The sequence below is a fragment of the Thamnophis elegans genome, unplaced genomic scaffold (assembly GCF_009769535.1).
Source record: "Thamnophis elegans isolate rThaEle1 unplaced genomic scaffold, rThaEle1.pri scaffold_62_arrow_ctg1, whole genome shotgun sequence".
NCBI lineage: Eukaryota > Metazoa > Chordata > Lepidosauria > Squamata > Colubridae > Thamnophis > Thamnophis elegans.
In genome coordinates this window covers 219517-237550 of record NW_022473900.1, presented here as the reverse complement: position 1 = coordinate 237550, position 18034 = coordinate 219517, and the positions used below count along the sequence as shown (strand labels likewise).

The 18034-nt window shown below is 36.9% G+C and overlaps 1 protein-coding gene across 1 annotated transcript in view; it reads left to right on the top strand.

Annotated features, from left to right (window-relative positions):
• Positions 1–7911: 7911 nt before the first annotated feature.
• LOC116523608 (NACHT, LRR and PYD domains-containing protein 12-like) overlaps positions 7912–18034 on the top strand; it is a 40630-nt gene continuing 30507 nt past the window's right edge. Inside the window, 2 exon segments of the mRNA XM_032238724.1 lie at positions 7912–8203; positions 11075–11113. Coding sequence (XP_032094615.1) covers positions 7933–8203; positions 11075–11113 — 310 coding nt within the window. The 5' untranslated portion in view covers positions 7912–7932.

The window sequence follows — 18034 nt, the reverse complement described above, 5'->3', positions numbered from 1 at the left end:
TAACTCTGAAAGGCATCACCAGGATGGAATGCTGGTGCCGTTCGCCTTGGCGGGAAACCCTCCTCTGCATGTGCAGTAAGGTGGACAGTTCAAACTCCAGAATCTTCCTCCAGTCAGTCCCCTCCCAAATACCATGCCCACCATCCCCGTTTCAATGGCAGCCAAAGCAGCAGCAAAGCAGAGGCTGACATCCTCCTTTCCAGTCATTGCTGCCAATTGGCTCAATTCCTCAATAGAATTCATGGAACTACTTGCCCTCATGAAAACACGGGGGTGGCGTTTTCAGGCTTTCAATGCTTACGATTATAGGTAGGAAGACAGGGGCATCTTGGGAGTGAAGCCTTCAATGCCAAGTACAGAGTCCCCCTTCTTCTCCCATGAAAATCAACCCCCAACCAACTCACTCCAGTTAAATGTGCTTAGGGTGATAAGGTTAGTTTTAAATGGATAGTGAGGAATTTTTCACCAACTGGAAGGGATGTGCGTGTGTGAGACAGAGGGAGGGGAGAGAGAGAAAGAAAGAGAAAGAAGGATAGAGGAAAAAATAAAGTGGGGGAGAGAGAGACAAGAAAGAGAGGAAGGAAGGAAGAATGAAGGAAGGAAGGAAGAGAGAAAAAGAAAGAGAAAGGGAGGGAGGGAGGGAGGAAAGAAAGAGGGAGAGAGACACAAGAAAGGAAGGAAGGAACGAAGAATGAAGGAAGGAAGAGAAAGGAATGAAGGGAAGAAAGAAAGAAGAGGGAGAGAGAGACACAAGAAAGAAAGAAAGAAAGAAAGAAAGAAAGAAAGAAAGAAAGAAAGAAAGAAAGAAAGAACAAACAAACAAACAAAGGAACTTATGATCACAATAGAGCCCAAAATTTTGGTTGCTAAGCAAGAGTATTGTTAAGTAAGTTTGGCCACACCCACACGGTCACATGACTGCCAAGCCACTCCCACCCTGTCACATGGCCACCAAGCCACTCCCACAAAACAGGACACTCCTACAGAATAGATTCTTTACATAAAGGCATTACAAAAGACATGTTATAAAAGTGTACTTGGCCATTATTCAACCAGTTGTTTTCTGTAAACATTCTCCTTAAAAGAAAGTAATCAATCAACCCATATCAGCCTCTTGAGACTGATACTGATGTCAGTTTCCTTCTGGCCGATCCAAGTTCTCCTTAAACTTCCCCTTCTGGAAAGCCCCTAATAGTTTTGTTGTTTATTACATTCTTAGCTAAGTGTTAGAAAAGGTCACTATGATCTTATGAGACTGCTGTCTCTAGCATTTCAGTATTTTAATATTTAGCTTTAACTTTAACTGAAGTGTAAAATAGAGTCTATCAAAATGGAGTCTGTCAGGTTCATTCCTTTTTACACAAATAACCTTAGTTTATTTATCTCACTGTAATTCAGCACAGCTACTCTATATTTACCTCACATGCTACGGCTCACTATAGACAAACCAAAGCCAATCTTTGGTTGAATTAAATTGAACTGAATTGAATTGAACTGAATTCATGATTGGGAGAAAATACATTAAAGGGCCTTTTCTATGTTCATATCCATTTCTAGGAATTCTTGCTGGGTGTGAAATCCTGGGCTGGACCTTGATCTAGTCCACAAAGCCTATTCTTATCACTTTGACAAATTTTCCTGGCTTTCCAGCATTCTAAAATCTTGTTGACTTATTTTTGTATTAATAAGAGCCGAGGTGGCGCAGTGGTTAGGGTGCAGTACTGCAAGACACTTTAGCTGACTGTGATCTGCAGTTCAGCAGTTCAAATCTCACCGGCTCAAGGTCGACTCAGCCTTCCATCCTTCCAAGGTGGGTGAAATGAGGACCCGGACTGTGGGGGCAAGTTGCTGACTCAATTTGCTAAAAAATTTACTTCCGGTTTGAGATTTCTTGCTGACGGGAGCTGGTCATTTCGGCTCCAGAATCTTGGACATGTTTAACTGTCAGATGAGCCATCTATCAGCCATCTGACAGTTTGTTTACCTTTATCTTCGGGCGAGAAGATAAGGTGAGCTTTTTTGCCGGGCATTGTGCCAGCCAAAGCCTCACAGATTGCTTCTGGGAGGGGGGGGGTGGCCAGCCGACGGCAGAATTGTCTCCGTGCCAGGAATTCCAGCTGCATTAGCAGCTCAAAGCAAGACTCAAATCCTCAGAACAAAAGTTGATTTATTGAGTACAAGGCGAGCAGGACTAACTAACTAACTAACTAACTAACTAACTAACTAACCAACCAACCAACCAACCAACCAACCAACCAACCAACCAACCAACCAACCAAATAAATAAATAAATAAATAAATAAATAAATAAATAATAAATAAATAAATAAATAAATAAATAAATAAATAAATAAATAAATAAGATTTATAAGGCCACCCAGTTAAATAAGGCAAATGATGATGCCTAAGTCAGGACTGCAGCGCAAATAATGGAATTCATCTGCTTGCATCAGGCATAATTTGTGTTATGATGTCATAAAATGTCACAATTTTGAAGTCATTGTGGCTTGTTATGGCCAATGTGCTAAAGCAAGAACTTCTGTCTCTCGGTGGGTTCATTGGTGTAGAGGAATGTTCATTTCTGCAGAAAGCTTATCTGTCCATTTGGCCACTATATGGTCCCTACAATACAAGAAAAGTGTTTGCACGTCTCAACCAGTGTAAGAGATGATAGGCTGGATGCAGACAACAATGCATAATGCAGAGTAAAAGATCCACCATTGCTGAATCTACTTTTATTCCCATGAGATTTTGAGCACTCCACAAAGGACTGGTCTTTAAAGCACTGAAAATCAGAAGCCAGAAATATGGAGTGTCAGTTTCTTATTATCATATTGCAGACAGAAGTGGTCTTCTAACAGTCGAAGAAATAATTGACTTCATAGGACTTTTGGACAGGTGCAGAGACATATTTGACAAAAAATAGCCATGCTATTACTCTCCTATTACTAATATTCTAGGTGTCTTTGCAAATTTTGAATTTTTTTTTGAAGAATTATCTTCTACATCGGGAGTCCCCACTGTGGAATACTAGGCACCAATACTACTGTTTCATTGCTCTCCATATCTATATCTGGGACTCTTTACAATATTACAGAGTTCCCTCATTTGAAGTATCATCTGAGTCAATATTTTCCATATGCATTGAAGCCTCTCTGTTAGTTCAATTTCTGAACAAATTGTATCCTTTAAGTGTATTATATTTCCAATTGTGGGATTTATCTCACTTGTTCTTCTGTACATTTATTCAATCATATTCATAAAATGTATTGTTTCTTATATTCTGAATATAATATATCTGACGCTGAGAATGCTTTAACGGCATTCTCTCCAGCCCTTTCCCACACACCGCCATTCCTCCACCTCACAGTCACATTTGATATATCAACCAAATTTGTTTGTTGTTTTGCCCGTGATCTTGTAACTGGCCTGGCTCATTCATCATTGTCCATGTCTATTATGGCTTGAAGCTGCTCTGCCGGGATCCTCGGCATTTGGTCCGGGCTGGCTATGCCTCCACGGGACAAATCTACATGCCCAAAGGGAGTGGGGTGCTGTTGATCTCTACTCCCCAATAAGAATTGGTCTCTGCTCATCCTGCAGGATCTTTCCTGGTGCCTCAATGCTTGATAAGTCGGTAGCAAATCGATGTGCCCATTGATGGAGTTATTGTTGGAAAACCAGGGTTCCTTCAATAGGCATCCCCCTTTAGTTGCACCACAGGCAACAACTTCAGCCTCTTGAAAATTGCAAAGAACAGCGCTCTCAGATCTGGACACATATGAAGGAGCACAATCACATGTTCAATTTTCAAGAGGCTGAAGTTGTCTCTGTGATTTTAAGAGGAAACAAATCAGTTTGTGATAGAGGATGTTTGTGATAGAGGAAGTACTGATAAATGGATCTCCTTTTCGTCCTTCTGTTTCAGGAGGGACAGATGTCGGTATGTATGTTGGGTTCCTCTGTGTGAGGAAAGTTTGTGTGTATGTGAGAGAAGATGCAAATTGGGTCTCATAGACTCATGGTTTCTGCTAAAAGAGCAAGTGGCAGCCATGGCTAGGATGCTCTCTGCACACCTTCAAATGGTGTACCAGTAGTATCCATACCTGAACCTGGAGGCCTTGCTGATTGAATGCCCTTATAATCTCTCATTTAGACTACTGCAACATGCTCTGCTTGGGGCTGAAGGTCATTTGGCAATGTCATCTGGTATAGAATGTGGCTGGGCAAGTAGTAAATGGTGCCAGTCACATGTAACACCACTTCTGCACAAGCTGCATTGATTATTGGTGTGTTTCCGGGTTCAATTCAAGGCCCTAATGGTTACCTTTAAAGCCTCATATGCCTGGAACTGAGCTACTTGAGGGATTGCCTATTACCAAGAGTCTCTACCCTAGAGACCTACCCATGTGACCTAGCAGAATGAGCATGCTGCAGATCCTGTCAATCAAAGAGTGTCAGTTGGCAGGGACTAGAAGAGGGACTTTTTCCCCAGTGGCCCCTAGTCTATGGAACACCCTGTAAAACTGAAAACTATCAATCATTACCAGAAATAACCCCTTAGATATTCCAAAACAGTAACAGAACTATTACAAACTAATTTATTGCACCATTAAAAGTTTCCAAAAGAAATACTATTCAAATCAGATAAACTATTACATATCACCAAAAATAGCAACTCATTATTTAACCATTAATAATAAATAATTTTCCCTTATTCTTTCCAGCCATCTTTGAATTCCATAAATATAATTGAACTCTAACTCCTATTTTCTTCTAGTCTCTTTGTTTTTTTCTGTTGAAGTTTTTATCATCTTTACCCATTTGTAGTTTCCATCAAGGGACACCAGTAAATCTTCTCTATTCAATTTAAGAGGATAGTCCACATTACTCTTTGGGTGTTATTTGTATGTCTTGGGGATTTTAAAATGATTGTCCAAATCCTTAAAATATAAACAGAACATACTTTTCCATAATAGAGGATTTTTCTAAATGCTGTTTCAGATCCCATGCACACACGCAGAGTGTTTAAGGACTTTAATTAAACACCACCAGCCCTTAATGTCATTTCCCTGATCCCCTTTGCATTAAACTTACCTGCAAACAGCCCCCCACCCAAGTTCCAATAAAGTAAAATCTGGCACAAAGCCCATCAACCAAAATATTAAATCCAAAGTCTTCAAAAGGAATAATATACGTACAGTAAATATATGACTGCAAAAATGTACAAACTTTTGTTGAGATTTGAAATGGAACAAGTTAAGATGCATGATAAAATGCACTAAGAATGTTGGTTATAACATACAAATAGATCAACTGGAGATGATAGTCAAAAAGTCTGAAATTCACTCTAACTTAGAACCTAAAAAGAATTTTTATAAGATGTTGTACTGTTGGTATATGATACATTATCTAAAATTTGTAAAAGGCACTTCAAATTGCTGTTGAAAACATGGAAACCATAAAGGGACAGATTGCCATGCATGGCAGTCTAATGAAATAGTGAATGCCAATATATATGCAGAAAACTAAAAAAATAATATTCCAATGACACTAGAAATTTTCTTTGTAGGACTTATGAACAGCCAATTACAAAAGACTCATGGGTGATTAGTTTTATATATGGTAATTGCAGGGAGCAAATATGGAAAAAATACAGAGATAGCCACAATGGCAGAGTGAACCACAATGGTTGTAGAACTTTCATAAATGGCTAAATTGACATGTTTGATTAGGAAAGGAAGAAAAATCACTTTAAAAAAGACTAAAAACTCCTTAAAGACTTTTTGTTCAAAATGGATAAAAATGAACTCCTGGATTTACTGGTTAAAAAGGACTGTATTGGGGAAACTATATTATGGAAGTTTGAGAGGGAAATTGTATCAAGTAATTATTTTGGGTTCAATTGTGGTCATACACGGAGGGCTGCCTACATTGTGAATGGGGAGCTGACTGAACTCTGTGAAATGCAGAAGGGAGCAAGTTGAGATGCCCAATTTTTATTGTTGTTATTCATGTTGGCTCTTGAAATTCTGAACAGAGCAGAAGGGATAAAAACATGGGCAGAGGGAAAGTTAAAAAATAAGTATATAAATGAAGGGCATTTGCTGGGGTTGGGTTTTAATTCTGGAAAATCCAATAGAAAGAATATATTTTAATGGACAAATTAATAGCAATAGCAATATTAGACTGCTTCACAATGCTTTACAGCTCTGTGAAAAACCGAGCCAGGTTTTTCCTGAAAATATATTTAATGGCCTCAGAACAAGAAGCTTTTTATAGAAAAGAAATAGAGGACAAAGAAAAATGGTAAATACATCAGGATGTGCTACTGCAGAAAATGGAGAACCCAAGAAGAAATCAAGGAAACTACCAATTGCAGAAGAATTGGCTTGTTTTTGGTTTTCATACATATAATTAAAGGAGAGGTTTAATCTAGATAAAAACCTACCAGGAATAGAACAGCATAGAGTTTGAAATGGAATAATGTACATACAATAAATATATAACTGCAAAAATATATAAACTTTTGTTGAGGTTTTGAAATGGAACAAGTTAAAATGCATGATAAAATGCACTAAGAATGTTGGTTATAACTAAGAAAGTTGGTTATAACATACAAATAGATTAATTGGAGATGATCGTCAAAAGGTCTGAAATTCATACTACCTTAGAACTTTAAAATATTTTTTATGTTGTACTGTTGATGTATGATACATTATTTAAAATTTAGAAAGGCACTTCTAATTGCTGTTGAAAAGCTGGAAACCATAAAGGGACAGTTTACCATGCATGGCAGGCTAATGAAATAGTGAATGCCAATATATATGATTATGCAGAGAACTAAAAAAAATAATATTCCAATAAAACTAGAATTTTCCTTACTAGGAATTATGAATAGCCAATTACAAAAGATTCATGGGTGATTGGTTTTATATATGGTAAATTCAGGGAGCAAAAATGGAAAAATACAGAGATAGCCACAATGGCGGAGTGAAACACAATGGTGGTAGAACTTTCATAAATGGCTAAATTGACATGTTTGATTAGGAAAGGAAGAAAAATCACTTTATAAAAGGCTAAAAACTCCTTAAGGACTTTTTGCTCAAAATGGATAAAAATGAACTCCTGGATTTACTGGTTCAAAAGGACTGCATTTGGGGAAATGGAACTATATTATATAATTTTGAGAGGGAAATTGTATCAAGTAATTATTGTAAAAAAAAAAAAAGGCCAGAAATAGCTTCTTTTTGTTTTTTTTTTTATCATCTTGGCTTTCTATTATTTTCCACACTTTTGTCTATACCTTTTTCTTTACTATTTCTTTCTACTATTTTTTTGTATATATAAAGTCATCATTTGAATAGTTATCATTCCATCTCCAACTTCCACATCGGCATCTCTTCTGATCTTAGTTCAGGGATGGAAGTTACAGTGTTTGTTCTTATGAATGACCTAAATGGGATTAGATAATAAGAAAACACCCTCTACATTCCCATGGCACCCATTCTGACAATCCAGAAATAACAGTTTACTGTGTTTTTGCACCTTCTGAATAGTGGGGCTCCAAACAGGGATATGCTACTTCAAGGGGAATCTCTCTGCTCATTATGTTAAATCCAAGAGGAAAGCTCTGGGTTCACATCATTGGAAAAGACAGGTGGAAACCTGAAGGACAGGCTTCTTGGTCATAGCTTGCCCTCTCAGGTCAGGATGAGTGCTGTCTACCTTTTAGGAATATAGCCTGCCTAGAATGTATGGAATAGGTGACATACAGAAACAAGTATGAATGAATTGATAAATAAACTGTCGTGCCTTTGTGAATGAGCTAACTAGTATAACTTGAATCCTGTTGCCTTCAAATCTCATTTTCCATATTAGTTTAATTCTCTAATTTTAATTTTAGATCGGATATAATCCATCATAATTGACATGAATAACACTGTGAAAGAAGAAATTTACAATGCATTGAATGAACTCCTTGTGAAACAATTAAAAGAATTTAAATGGAGACTAAATTCTATTGATTATAATGGAAGGCCAAACATTTCTACAGCTTCACTGGAGAAAGCAGAGGCACAAAATGTTGTAGATCTCCTGATTCAACATTATGGAGAAGATGCTCTAGAGGTGTGCATTATTGTCCTTCGAAAATGCAACAGAAATGATCTTGCAGAAAAACTTGAAGAAATTGGACAGAAAGGTAAGAAAACTCAACATATTACAGAAATGTTATCTCCACTAAAGATCAAATGGCAATAAAGATCCATTATCATTTCTTTGCCACTGAATCTTGCTCGTCTGATTTATTGGTGGTGGTTAGGATCAGCAGTCTGAGATTCCAGATCTTGAGCTTGAAATCAAACCTAAGGGAACATCTGCACTATCATTCAGCTTGACATTTTCTTCTCACTGTTAAAATAAATGGATAGGCCAAGTTCAAGCCAAAGATGTTAGTTCATTGATCTGAATTTAAGGGAGATCTTTAAAAGTTTAATTTAATCCATCCTTTTTTCCAGCATCCTTCCTGACATAATACAGTATTAAAGTATCTTATAGGTTGTGATGCTACTGTTGCTACTAAGGAAGAGAGCAGGGCATGTTATGCTGGGTGGAGTCAGAGAACAAAGGAGAGCAGCATTCTCTTAATTCCTTTTATGAACTACCAAAATAAAATATTTTTAAACTATATTTTTTCTTCAAATATATATTGAGACAAAATATCCTACTTTTATATACTGTATATATTTAACCCTCAAAGCAACCAGCAAAAAAGAAACTCATTGAACAGATGACTGACACTATTGTGGTATGCAATATATGTTCAATGTGTGTGCTTATGCCCAAAGAATACCCAAATTATAAATGTATTAAATGTAAACTACATGAACTACTAGAAGAAATAGCAAAGGATCTAGAGGCAACTCTAGCCCAACTCCAACCTTGGCAAGGGATGGGCCATTTGGATGTGGTGGGACGTGGGCAGCGGCAGGGCGTCTTCCATTCTGCAAGGCTTTTTAAAGCTCTGCAGTTCTCCCATTCCCCCCCCCCCCATGGTGTGGCTCTGCACCTTTTTATAGTGCCACAGCTCTGCCAGATTTTTTTTACAACACTTCCATCCATATACAAAAAACCTCGCAATGTGGCAGCAGCACTTTAAAAAACAATCTTGAAGAGGCATAGCATAAAAAAAAATGGCAGAGCCACAGTGCTTTTAAAAAACGTGCAGAGGTGTGTCGCTGTAGAAAAAAACCTGGCAAAGCCACAACATAGAAAGAAACTGGCAGGGCCATGGCAGTTCAAAAACTTGCAGCGTGGCAGAAGCCCGCTGCCCACACACCACCACAGCCAATCTGCCCATTCGGTCCAGAGCCAATTTGCAGAGGCAACAGCGGTGGTAAGAGGGTCAAAATGGGAAGTACGCCACTCAGTGCTGCTGCTATGCTGCCCTCTGAAAACCTGTTCACTCACTCCCCAACTGAAGCTGCCCAAGAGACACTGGTGGTGAGTGTCAAATAAGGAAGCCCCCACCTGCCACTTCCTCCCCACCTTCACCCCTTCCTCTGCTGCAGCTGAATCTCTAGTTCAGCATTCAGAACAGAGCCAACCTAATGCTGCCACCCTCTGACAGCCTGCTTGCTCGTCCTCATGCCTGCTGTCCATCCAGTGCCCTCCCATTGTTGCTCCCCTCTGACAGTCCGTTTGCTGACACACCTGCTAACTTACCCAGCTGTCCATCCAGCGCCTGCATCAAGTAATCCCGAAAGTGAATTTCCAGTGTTGAGATGTCCTGTGAAGAAATGGGGGCACCGAGTTGGCAGAGGAGACTTACTGTTGGCAAGAAATCTTGGTCAGCTTTAAGACTCTAATGCCCGAAAGAGATATATACACAATTGGAAAAAACAAAGGAATTGTTATCCAAATTGTGAGCTTGATGATGTGATGAAGATGGTATGCAAGTTTCCCCAAATTTAAGATGTACTTGGAGAATAAATTGTAGTGGCTTGTAATGTGGACTACACTCACCACACACCACAAAGCCCTCACTGTTGGGAGGTCAAGGATTTCTGTCCCCACCATCCACACATGGAAAAGAAATTGGGATAGAAATGGGAGTACTGCAGGAGGAAATATGGGATCCTCCTGGCTGACATCGGCAGTGAGTATTGAGGCCCACATCTTGCTTTCCTAGAAGAATGGGGCGAGGGGGAGCTCAAGAGTCCCTTTTGATAGGAGGGATTTTAATAGGAGGAAGCTGAGGCAAAATAATTTTTCTCCTTCCTGACAAGGAAAACTTTGCCGTATAAAAATAAGCAAATTCCTGATATTTCTCATTGATAATCTCACTTCAAACTCTATAATGTGCTACTTTTTTGTTTTATTCAAATTTTAGCGGCTGGTGCATGTGGATTCTTCAGCAAATTCTACCATACTGTCAGTCAGTCACTGCCCATTGCACAAGCCAACTTGTCTTGGCTTTTGCCCCAGTTAGCATTGAGGAAGTGGCTGGGCTCCTTGGGGGTTTGAATCCTGTCCTCTTTTATATCCATGGTTAATTAAGGCCTCCCAGGGGACCACATGTAGTTGAACCCAAGAGATGGGAAATTATTTTTGATGGGAGGAGATGATTCCACCTGCTCAAAAGGAGGTGACAGATCACTTGAAGAAATCAGGAAGAAACAAATTGCATGGTTACCAAACCAATTGTTAAACTGGGAGGATCCCACCATTGTATATAATGTTAAGAGCCATGGTTGGCACAGTGGTTAGAATGCAGTTCTGTAGGTTACCTACAGTTCAGCAGTTTGATTCTCATTGACTCAAGGTTGACTCAGCTTTCCATCCTTCTGAGGTCAGTAAAATGAGGACCCAGATTGTTGGGGGTAATATGTTGACTCTGTAAACAGCTTAGAGAGGGCTATAAGGCACTGTGAAGCAGTATATAAGTCTAAGTGATATTGCTATTGCTAGACATTCATAGAAGTTACAAACCCATGCATGTACTTTTTTGAAAAAAGTCTATGACTTACCCATTTTTATAATGTGTATTTCACTAATTCTAATCCATCTTTAGTTGCAGATGTTGATGCTCACCAACTTCCAGATTCATCAGGTAAGACAGGAATCATTCAAAGGGTCATTGAATTATGTTTAAAACTAATTCAGCATGAGCATTTCCTTTCCTCTCCTTCTCCATCTATGCAAAGTATTGTGAATGGGGAAAACTCCAGGAGGCTTTGTAATGCTGACCATGGGAAAAAAGGAAGGGAGGGAGGGAGGAGAAAGGAAGGAAGGAAGGGTTTCCAATACATCCTGCCAGCTTCTCAAAAGGAAACCCAGTTCGACCCCATTACTTTTTTCCTCTCTCCCTTGTCATTCTCTTTTTCTGCTTAGATAAGGAAATATCTAAAATGATTACCCAACAAGACAGAGGTTTCTAGTATTACATTATAATTGTTGATTCATAATTTCTGTTTGTACACAATTTATTCAGAATGAGTAAGTAACATGAAGTCTTCTGTCCATTGGCTAATTGAGGCCATAAATGTTCCTTTGTAATCTTAAACAAAAAGTCTCCTACTGCTAAGAATGGCAGAGAATCATTTTTTGTTGTCCAGCAACAATTTCCAAGAAATAGTTCAAAAGAATATAGTCACCACCAAAAGTTAAAACCCAAATCTATCTGAGGCATATAATAGCCTCCATACTAAATATAATAGTAAGACTTTGCAAATATGTATTTTTAAATGAGATGTTATTCCTGTTATATCTCATAAACTGCAGTGCTTATTAATTCCTTTTGTATAGAAATGTAATAGGGATCTACAGATCAATAATATTATTTTATGTTGAAAAAATATGATCTCTATTGGACATTTTAATATAGATTTGTTTTTTTTTCATCCAAGGTTTTTTATATTTTATATTTTTATATAAGAACAAAGAGTTGTTCTGGTCATTTCTTTTACATCCTCTCATTTACATAGTCCCTTTTACATCATAGTTTCGTTTTCACTTTCTGCCAAATTATTCTCTTCCATTACTTTTCATCTTTATGATTATTTTTTCTTAATACATAAACAATATCTTCAATTGCCCCTTCAAAGTTACACCAAATTTTCCTTTCATTTTCTCCATTGGTATATTTTGCTACAAACAGCATAAATTCTCTAGTTCAATTTAAGGATAAAGAGCATTTCTTTCAATTTTTTTCTACAATTTTTCTTTATTTCTTAATTAGTTACATCACAATAACAATCTTACTACTATTCTCTTTAGTCTACAAATATAGTTCTTTTTCCCTTTCTTCCTCTTTTAATCGTTTTCTCTTGGGCTCTCAAAAATTCCAATTTTAATTCTTTTCCTTTTTCTCCCCCTTTCCCCTAACTTCTTTTTCTTTTTCCTATTTTTTTTATTATTGTATCTTTTCTTCAAAGTATTTACTTTTATTATTCTAGTAACTTTCCCCAGGGTTTTCCCTGTTCTCCTCCTTTCTTTACTATTTTGTGGTTTCTTTTTTGGAACATCTCCTTTATCTGTTTTTACTTTGTGATTGTATATCCCAGTGAAATCTTCTATCTGCATTTTATTTTCAATTCTTCTTTTTCCCACCTTATCTTCCTGTGCCGCATTTGTGTTCCCCTCTTCTCCTATTCCTTGTTCTGGATGTTCCCTTTGATTTCCTGGCTTTTCTTTACCAATTAACGTTTCACGCATGCTTTTCAGTATCACAAATAGTTCATCATACATCCAAATCTTCATTATGCAAGTTTAACTATTTTAACTATATAACTATTTTAACAGATTTTTAAATTTTTGGGTTCTACCACATTTAATTGCAAATTATGGTCTTCCAAATTCTGTTGCTCAATTTTAAAATTTGTCCAGACCCATCCAAATTAAGGTTTTTTTTCTCTTCCACTGCTATAGATAATTACAGTCAAAACAATGTTTTTGTTTACAAAGTCTCTTCCTGTATCCAAGGTCACACTGCAGCCGCAACTCTCACTCCCCCCCCCCTTCTTTCTTTTTTTTTTGAAAAGATTTTTTTTTAATTTTTGGTTAAACAAACAAACACAACAGAAAAATAAAATACAATAAAATAATCTTTTGTTACGTATTGTAGAAGTGTGTTGATTGGTTATAAATAACTTTTGTTCATCTCTTCCACAGTCATTACTTATAATTCATATCACATTGTATATTTTAAATCAAAAATCTTTATATATCTTACTATCAACATCCCACAATTCTCATTTGACTATAATTGTTTTAATGTCCTTTTGCATAAAATAATCCAAAATTAAAAAACACAACCACATAATGATATTTCATTAATTATTTCTAATATCATCCAATAACATTACACCTTTATAGCATGTTCTAAGTAAGAATTAGTTATGATTGATAACAAAATTTCTAATCCTTTTTCCAAGTCGCTGTTTACTATTTGTATCCCAAAATTCTTTTATTGAGCCAATACATACATACATACATACATACATACATACATAAATAATAAGTATATCCCCTTGTCATTTCATTGTTATTATTATAATTGTTATTAATTTAATAGAAATTCATTCGCTAATTGTATCAGGTTTCCTCTCTTCAAACCAACATGTGTGTACCTTGTTATCATTATCAATTATTTATTTAACATATCACTCTAAACATTACTAAATTACTAATCAGTAATCATATTGTAGAAGTGTGTTGATTAGTTACAAATACCTTTCATGCATCTCTTCCACAGTCATTGCTTATAATTCAAATCACATTATGCATTTTAAATCAAAAATCTTTATAAATCTTACTATCAACATACCACGCTTCTCATTTGACTGTGGTTGTTTTAACATCCTTTTACATGAAATAGTCCAAAATTTTAAAAAAACATAAACACATAGTAGCATTTCATTAATTATTTCTAATATTATCTAATAACATTACTCCTTTATAGCATGTTCTAAGTAAAAATTAATTATGTTTGATAACAAGGTTTCTGATCGTCCTTTCCAAATCGCTGTTTACAATTTATATCCCAATTCCTTTTATTAAACCAATACTTACGTACGTACGTAGATACATACATACATACATACATACATACATACATACATACATACATACATATTGTTCACTATATCCCTTGTCATTTCATTGTTATTGTTATAGATATTATTTATTAACAAAAATTCATTTGCTAATTATATCAAATTTCCTCTCATCAAACCAACACATTTATGTACCTTATTACCCTTATCAATTATTTATTTAACACAGCACTCTAGAAATTACTAAATTACTAATCATAATTACTAAAATTAACTAATTTTTATTATCAACTTTCATATATCAGCCTGTATTCTTCCAGTAATAATACAGTCTTATTTCTTTTGTCATTTGTGGAATTGATCTTCTATTTATTTCCTTAATAATTTTTTTGTGGACTTCTCTTCACAGCTTGTTGCTTGTAGCATCACTTAAGTAATCTCGATGCCCTCCATCTGCTATTTTAATCAGGTTATCTTTGGTTGTCAATCTTTCTTCTGAGAAGTTCTCTCTCCTTAAATCCATCGTTTTTCCTCTTTTTTCTTCTTCCATGCCTTGAAATTTGAGGTATAGTTCCTGTCTATCTAATTCCCTTTTCCATACTCCCCCTTTCCCACTTTCAACCACTTTCACTCCACTGGTAAAGTAATCAGTTGTCTTGTCTTTATAATCATTTTCCCCTTCAATTTTTGGGACTCTGACCCCATCATTTTTTGCTGTTATAAACTCTATTTTTTCCATCTTCTTCTCAATTCTCTCTGTTATTTCTAATAAATTTTGAATTCCAGCCAAGATGTTTTGCAAAGTTATTGTTTCTTTTGAATGTTGTGCCATTTTGACAAGCTAGTAGATACTGCCACTCTGGCTTTCAATGCTTGTTATATTAAATTAACTTATACGTTATTAATACATAATAACATAATAATACGTTATTAAATTAACGTATTCCATCCGCCAGTCAGTGCCGACTGGCGACTACTCGGAGGAGAGCCTTCTCTGTTGCGGCTCCGACGCTATGGAATAATCTCCCCGTGGAGATTCGTACCCTCACCACCGTCCAGGCCTTCCGCACAGCCCTCAAGATCTGGCTAGCCCGTCAGGCCTGGGGATAAGTTTTTACTTTTGCCCCTCCTGAATGTCGAGTGAATGTTGTGTTTTACTGTTTAATTTATTCTCGTTCACACTTCTTTTTGTATTTGTCCTACACTCCCTTTCCCCTTTTATTGTAAGACGCCCTGAGTCCCCTCAGGGAAAAGGGTGGCCTATAAATGTATAATAAATAAAAATAAAACTTAAACACAAGTTCATTTATAATCTTCAAAAAAAAAAGTTCTGTCTCTTTTTCTCTCCCACTGCCAGTAAGACTCTCAAAGTGCACCTGTAAAAACAATTTGTGTCCTTGCTTCTTATCACTTTCTATAAACAAATTGCCAAGCCTCGAGATACAAAGTCAGTGAGATAAAAGAAAAAGGGAAAGTGCATTGTTTCAAAAACACAAGCCTCCAGCCTCCAAGTGGCAGTATTGCTTCCCACTCTCTAATGTTATTTCAAACTTAAAAGAAACTAAGTTCTTAAATGGAATTAATAGCAAATAATAAAAGTCCTTGTTGAAATAAAGAAAACTTTAATCCATAGGTTAAAAAATAAAAAAAATAGAAGAAGAAAAGCTGATCTGTTCTCTTTTTTAAAAAAGTTCCGAGCACTTCAATCCACAAAGTAAAATTAAACATACTATCCCAAGGAATCCAATATAGGTTAATTTCGCTGCTTATTTTCTTCTGCTTTTGGATTTAATTTAACTTTTTTTTAAAAAAAAATTGGGCAGTCTTTTGCAAAACAATAAAGTTTCCTCACCAGATGGACACACTTTCTTTTTCCACTTCCCTTCTGTTTCGGAGCCGTCCCAACTTCATCAGCCTGGGGCTCAACTTTTTGTCGCCGGCTTGAAGAATTTCTGTTGGATCGATCAAAAACACTTTTAATCCACAAAGAATAGAATAGGATAAGGAGAATGGAGACTTCCTCCTGGACTCTTCCTTTTTTTTATTCACTTCCAAATTACAGAAGACAAAATCCTCTGAGGTTTTGGTGCTTAGCCTCCTCTGCCACTTTTTTTCAATAACATTCCTTGAAAGCCAGTTAGCCGCTAATTCTGCTTCGGGATCCTTTTTAAGATTAAGATCAGCTTTTTATTTTTTTTCTGTGAGTTCAATCACCCGGTTTCAACACTCCTCTCCAGATACTGCTCCAGCACAATAACTTAGTTCAAGTGCCCAGCTTTGTAGCTGTAATTCAGTTATGGCCCCCGCTGTCAGTTTGAAGGGTTAGGTAGAGCGTTTGGTGGACTGGCGAAACAAGAACAACTTGTTCATATAGTACCAACAATGAAAACACTCAACATTCTTTTTTCTACTATGTATTCAAGATGGAATGTATGCATGTATGTGGGCATGTCTTGGTGTCATTTTTGTATAAGTTGTCCTTTTTAAATGTTTCCATTATATCATTGATTCATTGCATAGTCAGCCAGATGTCCAGATTGGATTTGGCATTTTTGTCTATGTAGCAAGTCGTTTCCAAGGACCTGGGATAGGCAGATGTGGATGTTTGATGGTGTTACAGATATTTTCGCTGGAAGCTGTTCTCAGTGAAGCCATTTTTTTCAATTCACTGATGGTGAATTTCTCAATGCCAATGGTGTTCAAGTGGTGCTCCAATTGTTTTGGAATTGCACTCAATTGCCTACTTTTGCCTGCTTTTGCCACAGTCATTCTATTTCTATTTGTATTTTGTCATCTTCTCCAGTGCTTTCTCTTCTCTTCTGCTGTCTCCAGGTACTGTCATATCTATTATACAGACTTTTTTGTCTTTCTTATCAACAATTGTTAAGTCAGAGGTGTTTGTGGCTGGTGCTCTGTCTGTTTGAATTCTAAAATCCCAGAGCAATTTAGTTCTTCCTTTTCTATGACTTTCCCTATTTTATGGTCTCACCAAAATGCAGGTAGGTAAATGATATTTCTTGCAGGCCTTCCAGTGCACTATTGTTGCTACTTTGTCATGCCATTGCTTGTAGTTTGTCTGGGAGACCTTCTGGCAGCAACTAACCAGATAGTCTACTGTTTTTCCAGTTTCTTTGCAGAAACAACATTTCCTGTCTCTGTCTTCTCAATTCTGGCTAGGTATGCATTTGTTCTTAGGGATTTGTCTTCAGTGCATCTTCTTCACTGCCCTTCAGATGTTATTATTATGGCTAATCTTCAATTTGATTCACAGTCTGGGATTGGTAACTTCTTAACAGTTCAAGTCCTAACCAAAGACTTAAGATCTGTTAAGGTTATGTCTGAGTAGATAGGCAGGTTTTTTTTTTCGAAGTCAGAATATTTAGGTCTAATAAGTTCAAAATTTCCATGTATCTAAGCAACCCTTTGAAAATGTAATTTTTGCTAAAACTTGATTTCTGGGGAAGACATGGCTAGCTAATGGCACACTCAGAGAAGGTCCTCTCTCTGGACTGTCATTTTCCATCTCAACAACAGAAGGAACAGGCTTATTCCTTTGTTTATTTGACTCTCCAGAATTAAGGAGTCTCAGAATCATCCCTCAAGATCCTCTGGTAACAACAACAGTCTGCAAGCAGTTTTAGAAGCTGAAGCTGGGTGGCAGGGCTAGAACCGTGTTGTTGTTGTTGTTAGTTGAGACCCATTGTGACCCCATGGACAATGTTCCTCCAGGCCTTCCTGTCCTCTACCATCCTCTGGAGTCCATTTAAGCTCACACCTACTGCTTTGGTGATTCCATCCAGCAACCTTGTTCTCTGTCGTCCCCTTCTTCTTTTGCCCTCAATCTTTCCTAGCATTAGGCTCTTCTCCAGTGAGTCCTTCCTTCTCATTAGGTGGCCAAAGTAAAGTGGACAAAGAACAATTTGTTGTTGGATAAAACTGTCATTTTGGAATTTATTTTTCAAATGGACAATAGGCTC